The 18,155-nt window shown below is 42.8% G+C and overlaps 1 protein-coding gene and 1 pseudogene across 2 annotated transcripts in view; one reads left to right on the top strand and one right to left on the bottom strand.

Moving 5' to 3' along the window:
• Positions 1-193: 193 nt before the first annotated feature.
• The window catches only part of LOC311580083 (uncharacterized protein), a 355,681-nt gene continuing 337,719 nt past the window's right edge, over positions 194-18,155 (bottom strand). The window contains exon 2 of the mRNA XM_084751331.1: positions 194-461. Coding sequence (XP_084607457.1) covers positions 261-461 — 201 coding nt within the window. The 3' untranslated portion in view covers positions 194-260. The remainder of the gene's footprint in view (positions 462-18,155) is intronic.
• On the top strand, positions 9,818-10,865 carry LOC311578432 (glyceraldehyde-3-phosphate dehydrogenase-like; annotated as a pseudogene). The gene has a single exon. The product of its transcript is annotated as a glyceraldehyde-3-phosphate dehydrogenase-like (transcript).

Raw genomic sequence — 18,155 nt, 5'->3', positions numbered from 1 at the left:
AAAAAGAGACATAGGAAAATGAGTAGACTGTTGGCCACCGTAGTTTCAGGGCGCCAGGATAGTCAGGGTCAGGGAGAACGGAGAAAAACCCCTGTAGATAAGGACCAATGTGCCTATTGTAAAAAAAGAGGCCACTGGGTACGGGACTGTCCCAGGCGTCCCAAAGGGCCCCGTAAGACCCCCCCCCCTCCGCGGCTCTCCTCAACTTAGAAGACTGAAGAAGTCCGGGTCAGGAGCCTCCCCCTGAACCCCGGCTAACTCTAAATGTGGGGGGGCAACCCGTCACCTTCTTGGTGGATACGGGAGCTCAGCACTCCGTCCTCACCACCGCACCGGGGCCCCTGACAACAAAGACTGCCTGGGTGCAAGGAGTGACTGGCGGGAAGCCTTACCGCTGGACCACCGAGAAAAAAGTACATCTTGCAACCGACTTCGTTTGGTATACGGATGGGAGCAGCTTCCTGGATAACGGGACACGACGGGCCGGAGCGGCTATCACCACCACCAACCAGGTAATATGGGCCAGCCCTCTGCCCCCAGGGACCTCCGCCCAGCGTGCTGAACTGATCGCCCTGACCAAGGCCCTGGAGCTGGCAAAAAGAAAGAGGCTAACAGTATATACAGACAGCCGGTATGCCTTCGCCACGGCCCACGTACATAAAAAAATCTATCGGCGCCGAGGACTCCTCACCTCAGAAGGTAAAAAAATTAAAAATAAGACTGAAATCCTGGCCCTCCTGAAGGCCCTCTTTTTACCCCAGCAGCTCAACATCATCCATTGCCCGGGCCACCAGAAAGGGGACTCCCCTGAGGCTCGAGGTAATCGGCTGGCTGACGAGACAGCCCGCCAAGCCGCTACAAGACCCCTCGACACTCTCGAGGCACTCTCCTTACAAGAGGACACCGGAGCGCCAGGACAGCAGGACTGGAGTTAAAAATTCACCAACGACGACATACAGAGACTTCACAAGATGGGCGCTCTCCCTGAAGGCCCCAACCATTGGCGGTATCAAGACAAGGTAGTCATCCCCTCAAAAGAGACTAACTATTTGATTGACTACTTCCATAAGCTCACTCATTTAAGTGCTCAGAAAATGAAGACCCTCCTCGAGAAAAAAGAGACGGACTTTTACCTATTAAAAAAAAAGGAGGCCCTCCTCCAGAGAGCCGCTGACAATTGCCGGCCCTGCGCGTTGGTCAATAATAACAGGTCCTTGAACCTGTCAGGAACTAGGGTCCGAGGACACCGGCCAGGGACCCATTAAAAAATTGACTTCACGGAGGTCAAACCAGGTATATACGGGTACCGGTACCTGCTGGTCTTCGTAGATACTTTTTCAGGATGGACTGAAGCCTTCCCCACCAAACATGAGACGGCCAAGGTGGTTTCCAAGAAGCTTTTGGATGATATTTTCCCTCGCTACGGGATGCCACAGGTAATCGGGTCCGACAACGGACCAGCCTTCGTCTCTCAGGTAAGCTAGCAGGTGGCCAAACTGTTGGGGATTAATTGAAAATTGCATTGTTCATACAGACCCCAGAGTTCAGGACAGGTAGAACGCATGAACAGGTCTATTAAGGAGACTTTAACCAAATTGACGCTTGCAGCTGGCACTAAGGACTGGGTGGCCCTACTACCCCTGGCCCTATACAGGGTTAGGAACACCCCTGGCCCACATGGGCTTACTCCTTTTGAGATTGTCTACGATTCACATGTTCCTATTGTTCACTTCCTTGACCCAGATATCGGCTCCTTCGCCACCAGGCCTTCCCTCCAGGCACACCTAAGAGCCCTCCAAGAGGTGCTAAATGAGGTATGAAAACCCCTAGCCCACGCTTATAAGGACCAACTTGATAAGCCCCTGGCCCCTCACCCCTTCCAGGTTGGAGACTACGTTTGGGTCCGACGCCACCGGGCCAAGAACCTTGAACCCTGCTGGAAGGGACCCTACACAGTACTCCTGACCACCCCAACGGCTCTCAAGGTTGACAGAATTGCCACCTGGATCCACGCTGCTCACGTCAAGGCGGCCAAGGATCAATCGCTACCCCCGAGAGCCAATATCCATTACTTTGGCACTGCTATTGGGAGTCGAGGGGATCGCTGCAGGAATCGGGACTGGGACGGCTGCTCTCATTCAGGTCACTCACTTCCAGCAGTTACAACAGGCCATGAATGCAGACCTCCAAGCATTAAAAGAATCCATCAGTGCCCTAGAGCAGTCCCTGACCTCCCTCTCAGAGGTAGTGCTCCAAAATCGTAGAGGGTTAGATATCTTGTTCCTGAAAGAGGGTGGGCTCTGTGCAGCCCTCAAGGAAGAATGTTGTTTTTATGCTGACCATACAGGAGTAGTCAGAGATAGTATGTCTAAGCTGCGAGAAAGGCTCAAGCAGCGACAGTTACAATTTAAATCAGGATGAACTTGGTATGAAAACTGGTTTAATAAGGCTCCTTGGTTCACCACTTTAATATCTATCATAACGGGCCCTTTGTTAATTATTATCCTGCTCCTACTTTTTGGGCCCTGCATCCTTAACAGACTGATGCAATTCATCCGAGACCGCCTATCGGTTGTACAGGCCTTGGTTCTAACCCAACAATACCAACAGCTCCAACAGGTAGAACCAGAGGTCATTGAATGAAAGATTTCATTCAATTTACAACAAGAGGGAGGAATGTAAGACCCCCTCCCCTGTGCACCCGCCATAGCAAGCATAGCAGCAGTAACGCTATCTTGCAAGGCAAGACTAGAATAATAGGTTCCCGGGATAAGATGAGGCCTGGGGCCCAGAGGAGAAAGATAAAAGCATGCCGAGATAACAGAAACAGTTTGTCCTTGTCAAACAAGATATTTATGGTCGGCCACCTGGCCCAGAGAACGGGTAAACTCCCCTGTTCCTAGAGCCCATCTGATGACCGGGCCATAACCTCGCCTCATTTAAATTTACCAATCAGAGCCCTGTAACTATGCTTCTCGCTTCTGTACCCGCGCTTCCCGCTAAAATCCTTATAAAAGGCCCCCAAAAGACTCGCTCAGCGCGCCAGCCTCTCCAGAGACTGAGATGCCCGGGTACCCGTCCCCCTACAATAAAGCCTCTTGTGTGTTGCAACCGAAACCTTGGTCTCGCTGGTTCTTGGTGGGGGTCTCCACGTTAAGACCACCGTGCTGGGGGTCTTACAGTCCCATGAGTCTTTCTGCCCTGACTACATTTATTCCTTGGCAAAAGGTCCACAAATTAGAGCAGTTGTCTCTCTGGCCTTACTAGTTATTGGAAATGTACTCCAATAACCTCTGAAATATCCAGAAATTGACACATGGCAGCTCTCTTCCTTCCACTACAGCATAAGATTTGATTTTATTGCACTGATTTTATCATTTAGCCCCTCTTAGGAGAGGTCACTGATTGACTAGTAGACAGTTTGGCTTCTATTGCAGCTCTGCAAAGCCAAAGCACACAATTTGGCCATGAGACAAATGGGTGTCTGTCACCAGGAGTCATGGCACATCTGCAGATTTATGGACACAAGCCATCCTTTCAGCCTTTCCCACCTCCATCTGAAACTCCCTATCCATCCATCCATTCTTAGTCATTTGTGTCATTTCCACGTTCTCATTTGTAAGGAAATTCATTCTGGAAAATAGTGAGAGAGGGCAGCCAACGATTTCCTGAGATTCATGTCCAAAGGTCACGGGTCTGATGGAAAGGCACGATGGGCAGTCGCCTCTCGCTTGATGAGCAGATGCTGTGATGTTCTGGCTAAACACTCACAATCAGAGCAGGATTTCAGCCCACATTCCACATCCTTTATCACATGGATCTGTTGCCTAATGGATCTTCGCAGAGTTTTATTGCTAGGACAAGACACCATGACCAAGGAAACTCTTATAAAAGCAAACATTTAATTAGGGTTAGTTACAGTTTCAGAGGTTTAGTCCATTATCCTCATGGCAGGAAGCATGGCAGACATGGTGCTGGAGCAACTGAGAGTTCTACATCTTGATCCAAAGGAAGCCAGGAGGAGACTGGATGAGTTTCACACTGGGCATAGCTTAAACATAGATCTCAAAGCCCCACCTCCACAGTGACAATCTTCCTCTAACAAGGCCTCACCTCCTAAGAGTACCACTCCCCATGGGCCAAGCATTCAAACACATGACTTTATGGGGGCCATTCCTATTCAAACACCTCAGATTGCAGGCCTCAATGTTTTTTTCATAAACTGTGGTATTTTAAAATACCTATAGCAACAGCTGTTGAGAAAGCAGAGGGAAGGTGTAGCTGGGAAAGTCTTAGCACACATAGTTTGTAGTTCAGTGAGGACTCAGTAGATGCAGATATTAACAAACAGTATGCCTCTTGGTATCTTTCAGCACTCACTTCAGCTCCCATAGCCTGACCAGAATGGACATATTTTTTTTATCATTTTCATATATCTAAATTTGCAAATTCCCTTGGTTATGTTTTTCCAATGCACACAGCTCTCAGGCACATAAATTCATCATAATGGAAGAGTGGGACTAGAGAAATGACTCAACAGTTAAAACCCTTGTCATGCAAACAGAAAGACGTCATTTAAATGTAGGATGGGCATGTTAGCTCATTTGCAATTCTAGCCTCAGAAAGCAGAGGTAGAGATCTCATCCCAGACCACAGAGCAAGTTAGTCTAGTTTGGATAGGTGACCTCTTAGTTTGAGATACCCTGCTTCAAAGAGTATAGGAGAACAATCAAAGATTCTGAATATCAAGTTCAGATCCCTTTCTCTCTCTCTCTCTCTCTCTCTCTCTCTCTCTCTCTCTCTCTCTCTCTCTCTCTCTCCAAACACACACACACACACACACACACACAGAGAGAGAGAGAGAGAGAGAGAGAGAGAGAGAGAGAGAGGAGAGAGTCATACATGTGCAACTACATGTGAACATGCACACACAAATATACATGAAAAATAGTTAAGAAAGGGGGGATGAACTTAGGCGGCCAAAGTATTTCCTTTTTAAACTCATGACATTTTAAAGATGATAGGTGAGACCCAGATGGACTTTTTTGATGTGTGCCTGAATCAAATAGGACCAGAGTAATTCTGTCAACGCCATGCCCCTTAAAAAAGAATGCCAGATTTCCTCAGTTAAATACGTTCTCTTCCGTGGACAGATATGGGAGTGGAGGCACTAGGCAGTAGCTCCTATTTCCTACCACTCTCATATATCTAAGCCACTCCAAATATACAGTGCACTTATCTGGGTTAGAATTGACTAAGATGCCTCTTGATTTCCGTCTCTTTTTCCTTTGTGCTGTGTTGGGAAAGGAAGGGGGATGTTGCATGAGGAAGAAACCATAAGAAATAACAGTAAGAATGATTTTTCTATGAGCCAAGCAAGTCTATGCCAGTTTTTAGAGTTTGTTTTTGGTATTTTGGTTTTTTGATTTTGGGTTTTTGTGTGTGTGTGTGTGTGGATTGAGTCATCGAGTTCTCATGCTTCTTCATGGAACACAGTTATTATCCTGTTCTTGTGGATGAGGGAACATTAGCAGAAAAAATAGCTAAGTAATCTCTCTAAAGTTTCATAACATAAAACTTGACTGCTGCAACTCAAACATAGTCTAGTACTGGGGCCCTTGTTATACTAATGAGGATTTACTCTCTGCATTGACAAGAACTGATCTTATTAATGATTGAAGGTAAGAAGTCTCAATGAGGCTGTCAGTCTGACCAGGTTGTGACAACATTCATAGGTTGGGTGGCTTATGAGAAATTTATTTCTTGATGGTCTGGAGGGTCAAAAGTCTAGAATCCGGGTGCCAATGGGTGCTCTGGTTTCTTTTAGATGTTTCATCATGAAAAAGAATAGATGAACTAGCTTTCTGGGGTCTAATCGGATCCCAAAGCCATCATCTTCCAACATCTTCATATTTGTGCTGAAGGCTTCAAGACACGAATGGGAAAATGAACACAAACTTTCAGACCACAGCAGTTCGACTAGTTCCTCAAGTAAGCCTTGAAAGTGCAAGTTTTCAAACTATGAGTTAACAGCAGCTACTTCTATAACTAAAGAGAGGCAGGTATTTTGCAAGAGCAGCTTAGCAAACTAGTACCCAGACTAAAATGAGCTACGTACGCACAAACCCTTCTCCAAACAAAGCAACCAATCCCACCACTCCCACATCCCTAGTAACACTGCAAGAGCCCCCTTAGGTGTAGCCTTTGGTGACACCTGCACCCTGAACCATTCTGTAACCCTAAGTAGTTGGTAACCTAGACCAGTTTTGAGTGCATGTGCAGTAAGGCCACCTGTGTCCTATGAATGAGCCTTAAGAGAAAACCCCTAGTTACTGTCTTATGCCTATGTATATACATTAGATTGGATATGCATGTGATTAAAGTTAGATGCATCATGGGAAAAGATATGTACAATTAATGAAAGGTTACATAATCCAATCTACCAATCAAATCAGAAAGCCATTGCCACCCTACTCTTAGGAACAAACTCCTCCCCCCTCTGGACTGATAAAACAAGGCACCAGGCAATCATGGGAGCACATAGACAATATCAAGAGAGCCTGTTGCTCCTTTCTAGGTATCTACTCTGTCCTTTGCCTTTGAATAAACCCCTTCTTATTTTGTTACTTCTGTGTGTTTCATTGATTCTTTGTCTAAAAACCTGGAAACACCTGGCTCTAACAGACACCATGGCTAACAAAGAGACTCTCTCACACAATTATGCTAGATCTAGACTACTGCATGAAAAATGAATAGCATCCTAGAAATTCAAAGCAATAAATGTAATTATCTCACGTTTCCCATGGGTTAGGCTAGCACAGTTGAACTGGCTTCTCTGTTCAGAACTCAGAGCAGCATCAAGCTACCGGCTAAGACTGGGGCCTAAATGGAGGCATAGGCGATCTTCTAAGAGCATAAGGTTGTTGACAATATTCAGTTCCTTGTGCCTTTCCAAAAGCACTGCATATCAAGACTGGTATGTCTCTCAGGCCAAAAGAAAGTATATTATTTTCAAGGCTTTAAGCCAGAATAATCTGTCTTTTGGGATAACTCAAAATTGAGCCTCATCACAGGTGTGGCATCTCCTCACGTTTGTAGGTCCTTCTCCCAGTCATGGGAAAGAATATAGACTATGTGTATATGGGCATCTAAGAATTTTAGGTATGATTGCAGAATTTTGCTTCCCATGGAAACAATGAACGTGATGTCTTCTGGGGTGATCTTGACCTGGCTTCAAGGACTCTGACAAGGCCCTGCTGTGGCAAGAATTCAATTTCAGTGGGGGAAAGCAAAACCTTTCAAACCCACTCAAAGTTAATTTTAAAATTGCTTGAGGTTTAATGTATAAGGCTTTTAGACATTGGAATATAGAGTGGATGTTTTGTGCTTGAACTATTTTGCTTAGCCATTTCTTCAGATTAAAAAGGAAAGCAGATCAGTTCTTCCTTGCTACAAAGTACCCACTGCTTTCTTTGTTCTTTCAAGGTAAAGTCAGGGACAAGGAGGGCAAAGGTTGATATGGATTGCTGAACCAAAGACTGAAACAGGTCAAGTTCATTCCAAATTTGTTAGTTATAATTCCAAATTATCATTTTATATTTCAGGGTCCTCAACAATGTTGATACTCTAAAAGGTTGATAAAGACCTCACTGGTGAATACTTCAGGAGAAGCAGGAACCATCCCTTTCATATAAAATGATCTGTCTCTTTATATCAAAGCAAAGGAAAATCGCTTCAAAAAAAAACATTGTGAAAATCTTAAAAATCCAAATCTTAAGAGATCTGAGCCAGAAACTTTTTATGGCAAGTTTGATAAGAAATTCACACAGGCACTGAGAGTGCCCAAATATGTTTCTGTCTTCTCATCCCACTAGAAAAAGAAAGAGAATGGAAGGCAAACAAAAGCAAGAGAGAGGACTTCTTTCTAAGGAGAGAATCAGTAGAGTTTAGTAATAAGGTTGGTGGACAACAGAGGAAGAGACCTACCCAGCCCATTAAAAGAGGTTAGAATAAAGCAGTGCCAATAACAGAGCCAGGAGGAAGAGCCTTCCTGGCTCCACGCAAAGGAATGCACAGTAACCAGACCTTGGTGGGGTGTCCCTTGCTGCTAGCTGTGGGACGAGCATCTGAGAAGAGAGCCGATGAAGAAGCACACACAGGAGTGTGCCAACAGTTCTGCCTGGTGATTACAGACCTGCAGACAGATCAGACAGAGAGGTACTCCACTTAAATACTCAGGAGGACAAAGGGTGGGTTTCAAGGTAGACTCGTCGCTGTAATGAATGTGCAGACTATTGAAAGAATATGCCCAAGAATTCCACCAAATTTGGATGAAGAAGCCATAGGGGAAAACACCAGGACAGGAATAGATCAGGCGTCTTGTTTGTATATGATTGCAGAACTACTTTATAATGGATAACTGAAGGGGAGATAAACCTGCTTTTGTTTTGGTCCCACTTGTGGGAAGGAGAAGAGGGCAGGATGTTTACCACTTAGATGTGAGAAAAAGGATGTTTTTCCACTTAAAAGTCAAACTACATAGTGGGGGAGCTTGGTGAAAAACATCCTTGAACAGACTGAGAGCATATATATATATATGAGCTCAAAACAGAAGAGGCTTTTAGTTGGGACTCGGTTTCTGGCTGTTCATCCCTGCACTTCAAGAGGCTCCTAAGGAGAACTGCTCCAGGGAAGGCTTCAAGGCTTTGGACTCCAACTGAGGCTTGAGGTTCCAGCTGCTGCTACCAGTTCCAGCAGCAACTTTGGTGGTTGTGCTGGTCTGCTGAAATCCTGCTGACTATGCCAGGAGAATCATTTCTCGGAACTGATATCCTTAAGGTTTCATTATAGTGTTCTTTAATATCCGTTTCAGATTGTTTGGGTTAGCCGGGTTGTTAGGGAAGTAGGCTCATTTAATACGTTGATAATAATATATAGTTGATAAGAAAACTGAGCCTACAGATAACCACTTCAGGAACTCATCCCCAGGGAAGACAACTAATTCATTCTCTCTCTCTCTCTCTCTCTCTCTCTCTCTCTCTCTCTCTCTCTCTCTCTCTCTCTCCAGGTTTTAGTTGTTTGTGGCTCTTTGTCCAGCAGTGCAACCTCTTGAGATTTTCCTTCCACATTAGCATGCCTGTTCAGATATTGTTTACACAAACCATGCTAAACAGACTCAAGAGGCTGTGATCATATATTTATACATTTTTATGAATGTAACAATATTAATCAAAAAGAGACCATCAGTTTGAAAGAAAATGAAGGGAAGACATGGAAGTTGGAAGGAGAACAGGAAAGGGAGGAAGTGATATCATTATAGGTAAAATTGTACAAACCTAGCAGGTTATATTTAGGAATATAACAACAGTTAATGAAAAAAGAGACCATGAATTTTAAAGAGAGCAAGGAGGGCTACATCTGTAGATCTGGGGTGAGAAAAAGGAACAGGGTGAATGATGTAATTATACTATAATCTCAATAGTATAAGAAATGAGTTTTTAAAATGAAAGTAAAAAGTAAATTAATTAATTTAAAAGAAACACACAATGGAGCAGATTAAAAAGAATTAAAAAGAACCAGCCCTTGTTGGCACACACCTTTAATTCCAACACTTAGGAGGCAGAGGCAGGCAGATCTCTATGAGTTCAAAGCCAGCCTGGTCTACAGAGCAGGTTCCAGGACAGCCAAAGCTACACAAAGAAAGCCTATCTCAACCCCTATTCCCCCTAAAAATTAGAGAAAGAAAATTGTAAAATAAAAATTGATATTAAGTATATTAATTAAAATTTTAATTTAAAAATACTCATCTTTGGCTCTCTGTTCCTCCCTGTTCCAGAGTCAGCCACATCTTCTCGTGCAGTGCCAGCCTCATCTCTTGACACGGTGGTGAAGGATGAAGTAAACAGATATAGCCGATTGGGGCACCTGGTTACCAGGGCTTGCTTCTTATCTGGCAAAGTGGACTTTGTTGCCCTAAATGACACTTTCATTGATCTCCAATACATGGTCTACATGTTCCAGGTTGACTCTACCCATAGCAAGTTCAATGGCAGAGTCAAGGCTGAGAATGGGAAGGTTGTCATCAACGGGAAGCCCATCACTATCTTCCAGGATTGAGATCCCGCTAACATCAAATGTGGTGGTGCTGAGTACATTGTGTAGTCTAGTGGTGACTTTATCACCATGAGGAAGGCTGGGGCCCACTAGAAGAGTGGGGCCATCATCTCCGCCCCTTGTGCCGATGCCCCCATGTTTGTGATGGGTGTGAACCATAAGAAGTATGACAATTAACTCAAATTTTTCAGCAATGCTTCCTGTACCACCAACTGCTTAGCCCCCCTGGCCAAGATCATCCATGACTACTTTGGCATTGTGGAAGGATTCATGTCCACAGGCAATGCCATTACTGCTACCCAGAAGACTGTGGATGGCCCCTCTGGAAAGCTGTGGTGTAATGGCCACTGGGCTCCCCAGAACATCATCCCTGCATCCACTGGTGCTGCCAAGGCGGCAAGGCCATCCCAGAGCTGAACGGGAAGCTCACTGGCATGGCCTCCCGTGTTCCTACCCCTAATGTGTCTGTGGTGGATCTGACATGCAGACTAGAGAAACCCACCAAATATGATGATACCAAAAAGGTGGTAAAGCAGGCGTCTGAAGGCCCACTAAAGGACCTCCTGGGCTACACTGAGGACCAGGCTGTCTCCTGTGAATTTAACAGCAACTCCCACTCTTCCACCTTTGATGCTAGGGCTGGCATTGTTCTCAATGACAACTTTGTAAAGCTCATTTCCTGGTATGACAATGAATATGGCTATAGCAAAAGGGTAGTGGACCTCATGGTCTACATGGCCTCCAAGGAGTAAGAAGTCCTGGGCCACTCACGTCAGCAAGGACACAAGAGCAAGAGAGAGGCCCTTGGCTGCTGAGGAGTCCCTGTTCCAACTTAGCCACTGATACCAACATCTCCCCTCACAGTTTCTATACTAGACCCCCAGAATAACATATGGGGCCCAAAGAACCCTACTTTCTTGAATACCATCAATAAAATTCACTTCACCTAAAAAAATTATCATTTTTAAAAGAAATTCATCAGGTGCAGGCCTTGGCTTGCCTATGGATCAATGAGCCATATCTCCTTACCTCCTAGGCTAGAGATGTAATTCTTTGTGTGTGTGTGTGTGTGTGTGTGTGTGTGTGTGTGTGTGTGTGTGTGTGTGTGTGTTTTTCTAGACAGGGTCTCTCTATATAGCCTTGGCTGTCCTAGACTCACTTTGTAGACTAGACTGGCCTCAAACTCACAGTGATCCTCTTGCCTCTGCCTCCCAAGTGATCTAACTCTCGTGAACAAAGATAAAGAACTTCTGTTTGAACTGTAATTAAGGTTTAGAAATCTCTGACTTCTAAGCTCCCAGCCTAGAACCTACAAATCAAAATCTAAAGGAAAATAATAGAAAGCTAAAGACATAATCCTAAAATTTCATTTATTTGAATGTGTGCACATTCACACATTCACACCCCCACACAAACATGCTCTTTATTCCTCTCTTACATTTCACCTCCTTAACGACAGCTATGCCTTGACTGGTTTATCCTGCAAGCTTTTTGTCTCCATTCTCTGCTCACAGAAAAATAAGAGAAAAAACAATTAAACAGGAACCCCACTCAGAAAAAAAATACATTATGAAAAAATGGCTCTTCTCTTTTCATCAAGAAAGGAAATAATTCTGGTTCAAGAAGCCAAAGGTAATTTCACTCATAAATTACACATTTTGGCCACATGGGGTTTTAGCACAAATTAAGGATGGAATTTAAGTTCACTTCTCCTTCCTCTGAATTTGGTTTTTTGGTTTTGTTTTGTTTTGTATTTTGTTTGTTTGTTTGTTTTTGAAAGAAGGATGTTTCCCTTAAAGCGTTTAGTATTTGCCTCCCAAGTGCTGCCTGCTCACTTTGTCTACAGCACTGCCTTTGGGATATAAATGCTCTTAATAGGTCACAGTTTGACGCTTAAAAAGCCATGTTTATCCCAAAATGTCTGGTTGCTTTTTCATTCAGCAGATACAATAGTCAATTTCTTGTCCAGACCTTTTTTATTTCAAAGAAAACAAGCTCTATCACTTGAAAATATATGCAGTGTCATAAAACCAGGTCAGTATTAGAGGAGTGCAACCACATAGATCAGTATCAGGTATGATGCATGATTTAGAGTCCAGAAAGATTAGACTCTGAGGACCATAGCCATTAATTCCAAGAACTGAAAAAGCAAACCCGAGACTTCAGTGTTGACGTGTCATTTGTTGGGATCTGTGGCTGGCAACTGGGATCCCTCTAGGCAAGAGGAGATGGGAGCTTGCATCCTGGGATCTGATCATCATCATTCATGGCTTTACTCTCCCTGCTTTGACAGTCACGGTTCTGAGCACACCTGCACTTTCTCATGCTTCTCTGCTTTTGTAAATCATGTTCTCATCTCTGTTTAATATACTCCCCTCATATTCTCTCCACTATGGCCATTTCTTCCCACCCATCCAACTCATGCAACCTACATACTGCCCCTTCTCTGTACTCAGGCAGAAACCCTTGAAACTATCATGTATACCCCAAAACAGAATGAACCATTCTTTTGTTTAAGCTCTTTTCTGTTGCTCTTTATACAAATTACTGTAGGTTTTAGTGATGTCATTACAGTCTGGTAGGCTGGCCCCTTCCTTAGAGTATAAACTCTAAAGCTGACAAACTAGATGTTGGCTAATACGCCATCAACAGGGCCTAGAAAAATGCCAGAAGCTGCCAATACTTAAACCAACATTTTTGAATGAGTTAGTTTACTTTTAATCAATATTTTCTATGTGCTAAGGACTATAGTAGGTACTGGGGACAATTTAAAAGTAAATTGAGATGAAATCTCTACCCTCATGAAGTCTAGAAGCTAGATCATGACAGAACAGCAAAGGATAAAGTTCTAGAATGGTAACGTTATTGCTGCAGGGACTCACTAGGAAGGAAGCCACAACTGGCTAGGAAAATGGCCAGACATGACATTATTTACTCACTAATTCACTCATTCATTTGTTCATTCATTCACCCAAAAGTACATATTGAAAGCCAAATATTAATAGATACATGAAAGAAAATAATTAAGCTTATATTCCATTAAAAAACAGACTAATAAGTTCAAACAATCTCTTAGTTTAAAACGTCCTCAAGTTCAAAATCTACATGCTAGCTAAATAAAAGAATTAAATACTCCAAATATCTTAATCTTTTTCATTCTGTTATTTGTACAATTGTTTGGGCCTGCTGCACAAAAGGTGAAAGAGTTGCTTGCAAATATACCTCTCTAGTGCAAAACTCTGGCTTATATTTGCTTCTCTCATATCTCATTCTGTAATTGTTAATTTTAAGTATTATCTTGATTGAACTGAATTATAACCTGAGAGATTAGTGACAGACACTGCTAGGTAGTTCTACTAAGGGATTTATAGAGATGGTCAGGCCAATGGTTTAATCCATTGATGGTGTCAGATTTTACTTTTCTTTTTTTATGGTGTCAGATTTTAAATAGGCAATTGGGAAGTGTTAAAGCTATGGAAGGCAGGTCTTAGCTAGAAAGAAGTCTCTCTAATGATGTGTCCTCAAAAAGTATATCTTGACCTTTGCACCCATAAGTCATCTTCTCTACTCTCTGACTGCTATGAAGCAAGCAGCCTCTACCATACTCACCCACATATTCTTTCTTTTGTAAGACCCAAACCAGTGGATCCAGCCAACCACATTTCAGTGAAACTTCTACAACCACTGCCCAAAATAAGTCTTTCCACCTCTTGAGTCATTTATGCAAGATCTTTATTAAAGCATGAAAACTAATTAGCACACACACCAAATTTCCTTCTGTTCTGTAAAGAGCTATGTCACCTCCCACACAGTGGCAAGGTTGTGAATGGTACCATTTTCCAGACTGTAAAAATTTTAAATGCAAGTAAGAAACTGTGGCAACTTCAGCCTTATCATTCTCCCACCATAGTTTGATCACACTGGTGACCACTATTGAATATGCCACTCATTCATTCATTGTGTGCTTAGTGAGTACCCACCACACTTGAAGCAATTCATTGGTCAGTGGGTATTCAGTGATGTGTGAAACAGATGAGTATCCAGCCCCATGAACTTTTTAGTTATCAAGAATGATGATATAAATGTTAAAAGTAACACCAGACAATTTGTCACTAATAACATCTTCCCATACTTTAAGGAGCAAAGAAAAACTAGACTCGCTCCAAAAGAGGAGCATTTTTCAATTTATTTCTCTCCTTAAAACTATATGCTGGCCTGGAGATATGGTTCAGTCAATAAAGTGATTACTGGAAAGGAATGAAGAACTAAGTTCAAATCCCCAGTGCCCATGTAAAAGCCAGACAGAGTCACAGTAATTTGTAACACTAACACTGGAGAGAAGAAATAAATGGTTCCCTGGAGCTTCATGGCCAGCCAATCTAGCCTTCATCAATGAACTCTAGATAAGAGAATCTCAACATCAGCCTTAACCTCCACATGCACACACACACACACACACACACACACACACACACACACACACATGCACACACACACACGCACATGCACACACACACACACACACACACAGAGAGAGAGAGAGAGAGAGAGAGAGAGAGAGAGAGAGAGGTTGATGATTAATTTTACATGTCTACTACTTGGCTTGGCTAAGGGGCGCTAATACAGCTGGTTAAAAATTATTTCTCTGTGTCTATGAAATGTTAACAGTTGAAAAGCTGAACCAGTACACATAGTAAAGATGTGCTCTCACAAATATGGATGCTCATCTTCCAATATGATGGGCCCAAGCAGACTAAAAAGGAAAAGAATGAGAGAATGTATACTTTGGACCTGGGCCAAGCAGCCACATTTTTGGTCTTTGAACACCAGTGTTCCTAGTTCTCCAACCTTTAGACTCTCACTGAGACTTAAGGTGTCAGCCTCTTTGTTCTCAGACCTTTGTGCTTGAACTAGAAGCAGACAAGCAGTTCTTCTGGGCTTTTGGGTTACAGACAGAACCTGTGAAACCTCTCACCCCCAAGCTCTTGAGTGATAAATTCCTTCCTATACATCCTTGTGTATCTTGTTGATTAAATTTCTCTGGAGAATCCTAGCTGATACACTGCTCCCACCACAGAAGGCAAAACTGCCTCTACCCAAACCCAAACCTGAATCCTTCTTGACCTTTTATTCCTCTTTGAGGATGGACTTTTCTCAATATCTATCTATCTTAACATTTCTCTAGTTTTTTTTTTCATTTCTCTAGATTTTTAACACCAAAAACTCTACCCTTTACTTAAAACAATTTTCCCTTGATGTTAGTTTGCTACTTTCTCTTTATTTCTCCTTCCTATCTGGCCAATGCTACCCTATCTCTGGGCCCACTCTTTCTTGCTTTCCCCTCATCATTGCCTCTATGGAAAACATCTCCATCTACATATTTACCTTCCTCCCACAAGTCTTCATTAACATCTCTCTATGAGGACCTTAATCTCTCCATTTGCTAACCTCCTTCAGAGCAGTTGACTTTTGTCCAATATATTCAGCTGTTCTTTGAAATCTTCCCAAATGTTTTGTTCCTCAACATTCCTAAACAGTACATTCAAATTTTTTTCTGGAATCCTCATTCCCCATCCTACCCATATGCTTAGCAATTATCTTCTCTGTGTAGAACATCAACCTGTCCTTCTTTATTAATTTCCTATCTCAATGATAGGACGTTGACAACCATCCAACAAACTCAAGAGTTGGCCTTTCAGGAGATGGCAAGAGACCCAGTGTGTAAAGGTGTTTACTGCCAAGATTGATGACCTAAGTTCAGTCCCTGGGACTCACTTGGTAGAATGAGAATATTGAATCCCTAGGCTTTCCTCTGACCTCTGCTATGGCTTATGCCTACATGATGCATAGATAGATAGATAGATAGATAGATAGACAGACAGACAGGAAGAGAGAGGAGGGAAAAGAAAGAAACAATTGGTTTTTATGCTACACAATCTGTTTCCACAAAAACTGAATTAGACTTGAGTTTATCCCACCTCTGATACCTCCACAACCTAATGCCTCTGCATTTGCTACTGGCCAACTTTTCTTTTTCATTTCTTACTGAAATTATGTTTGTTCTTCTTTGTTTCCACCACCTATATGTGATGACCAGTTCTGTGTCAGTGAAAAATAAACTTGACCACTGTGGTGCTTGGGGATAAAAAAAAAAACTTTCTTCTTCTGTAACACAACAAATGATATTTCTGTATAGCTTATCTCTTGATAGAAGTCATGCGGAAGTATTTGTAAGTATAAATGTGCTACTCTAACAGCTGTTTTTTCTCTACTTCCTTCCTATTGAATCTCAAGAGTCCTTAAGACTCAGCTGAGAGCTTCCTTTAGAAGTTTGACATCATCATTTAGAGAGTTCTAGCTCAATAAACAAAAGATCAAAGTAGATAGGTAATAACACATACTATAGGTCTTTATTATCTCTCTAGCAAGGTATCTTAACTAAGAAGTTCCAGAAATGGTTAATTTAGCAGCTAGATTGTGTCTGAGCTACAGTCTGGTTTTTGTTGTCTTGTCTGTCTCTGTATGGTCTCCAAAAACATGCCTAGACACCAAACTTCAGAGCCACTGAAAAATTCACTCAATTCTAAAATAATTTTCCTATTGTATTATTATTATTATTATTATTATTATTATTATTATTATTATTATTATTATTATTATTATTATTATTATTATTAATCTCTTTTGATTGAATCCATGGCCATGAATATATATACAAGTACTTTACTATTGTATTATGTCTCTAACACTTACATTTTTAAAATTTTGTTTATTCACTATATTTCCTGGTCATAGCCCCATACCTCCTTACCTCCCAGCCCCTCCCTGCCTCCTCTCCCACATCACCCTCTTATATTCCTCAGAAGAGTTAAGCCCCCTTCTTACCCACCCCACCAGCTCATCAAATCCTATCAGGACTGTGTGTGTCCTCTTCCCCTGTGGCCTGGCAAGGCAGTCCTGCCAGGGAGAAGTGATTGAAAAGCTGGAAAGAGAATCTATGTCAGAGAGAGTCCCAAATCCCCTTAATAGGGGACCCACATGAATCCTGAGCTGGCCCTCAGCTACATCTTTGAAGGGAGTCTAACTCTAGTCCATGGAAAGTCCTTGGTTGGTGCTTCAGTCTCAGCAAGCCCCACTAAGCCCTGTTTAGTTGGCTCTGCTGGTCTTCTTGTGAGGCTCCTATCACCTCCACGTCGTTTTCTTCTTTCCCCCACTTTTCTACAAGGTTCCTTATGCGTTGCCCAATGTTTAGCTGGAGTCTCAGCATTTATTTTGAGGCGCTGCTTGGTGGAGCTGTCAGAGGAAAACTATGCTTGACTCCTGTCCGCAAGCATAGCAGAGTATCATTAATAACGTCATGGGTTGCTTTTCTCCTATGGGGTGGGCCTTTGGTTGGGCCAGGCATTGGTTGGACATTCCCTCAATCTCTGCTCTATCTGCTCTATCTTTATCCCTGCACATCTTGTAGGTAGGGCCAATTTTGAGTCGAAGTTTTGTGGGTGGTTTGATGTTTCCCTCCCTCTACTCGAAGACTTGTCTAGTTAGAGGCTGTCCTCTTCAGTCTCTATGACACCTGCTACTAGGCATCTCTGCTAGAGTCCCTCTCATATCCCCCTGGGAGACTACCATGACTTAGGTCTCCAGCTTGTCACAGAGATGACTTGCCCAAAGTTTCTCTTTTTTCTGCAGGCCTTTTGTTCTTCTGCCACTGCTCTCCCCCCTCAAATCTCTCTGTGGTCCCTCTCCTATCTTGTTCCCTCTCTTCAACCAGTACCTCTGCCTATTCTATTTCCCCTTCAGAGTGAGGCTTAAACATCCTCCCTAGGGTCTTGCTTATTACTCATATTCTTTGGGTCTGTGCATTGTAGTATACTTATCCTGTGCTTATTAATGAGTACACACCATTTTGTCTTTCTGGTTCTGGGTTGCCTCACTCAGGATGATCTTTTTTAGTTCCTTCCATTTGCCTAGAAATTTCATAATTTCTGCATTTTTTAATAGCTAAATAGTATTCCATTGTGTAAATGTACAACAGTTTCTTT

Source organism: Acomys minous (genome assembly GCF_964271855.1).
Source record: "Acomys minous genome assembly, chromosome: 12".
Classification (NCBI taxonomy): domain Eukaryota; kingdom Metazoa; phylum Chordata; class Mammalia; order Rodentia; family Muridae; genus Acomys; species Acomys minous.
The sequence above is the reverse complement of the archived record's forward strand: the minus strand, read 5'-3'. Positions and strand labels throughout refer to the sequence as shown.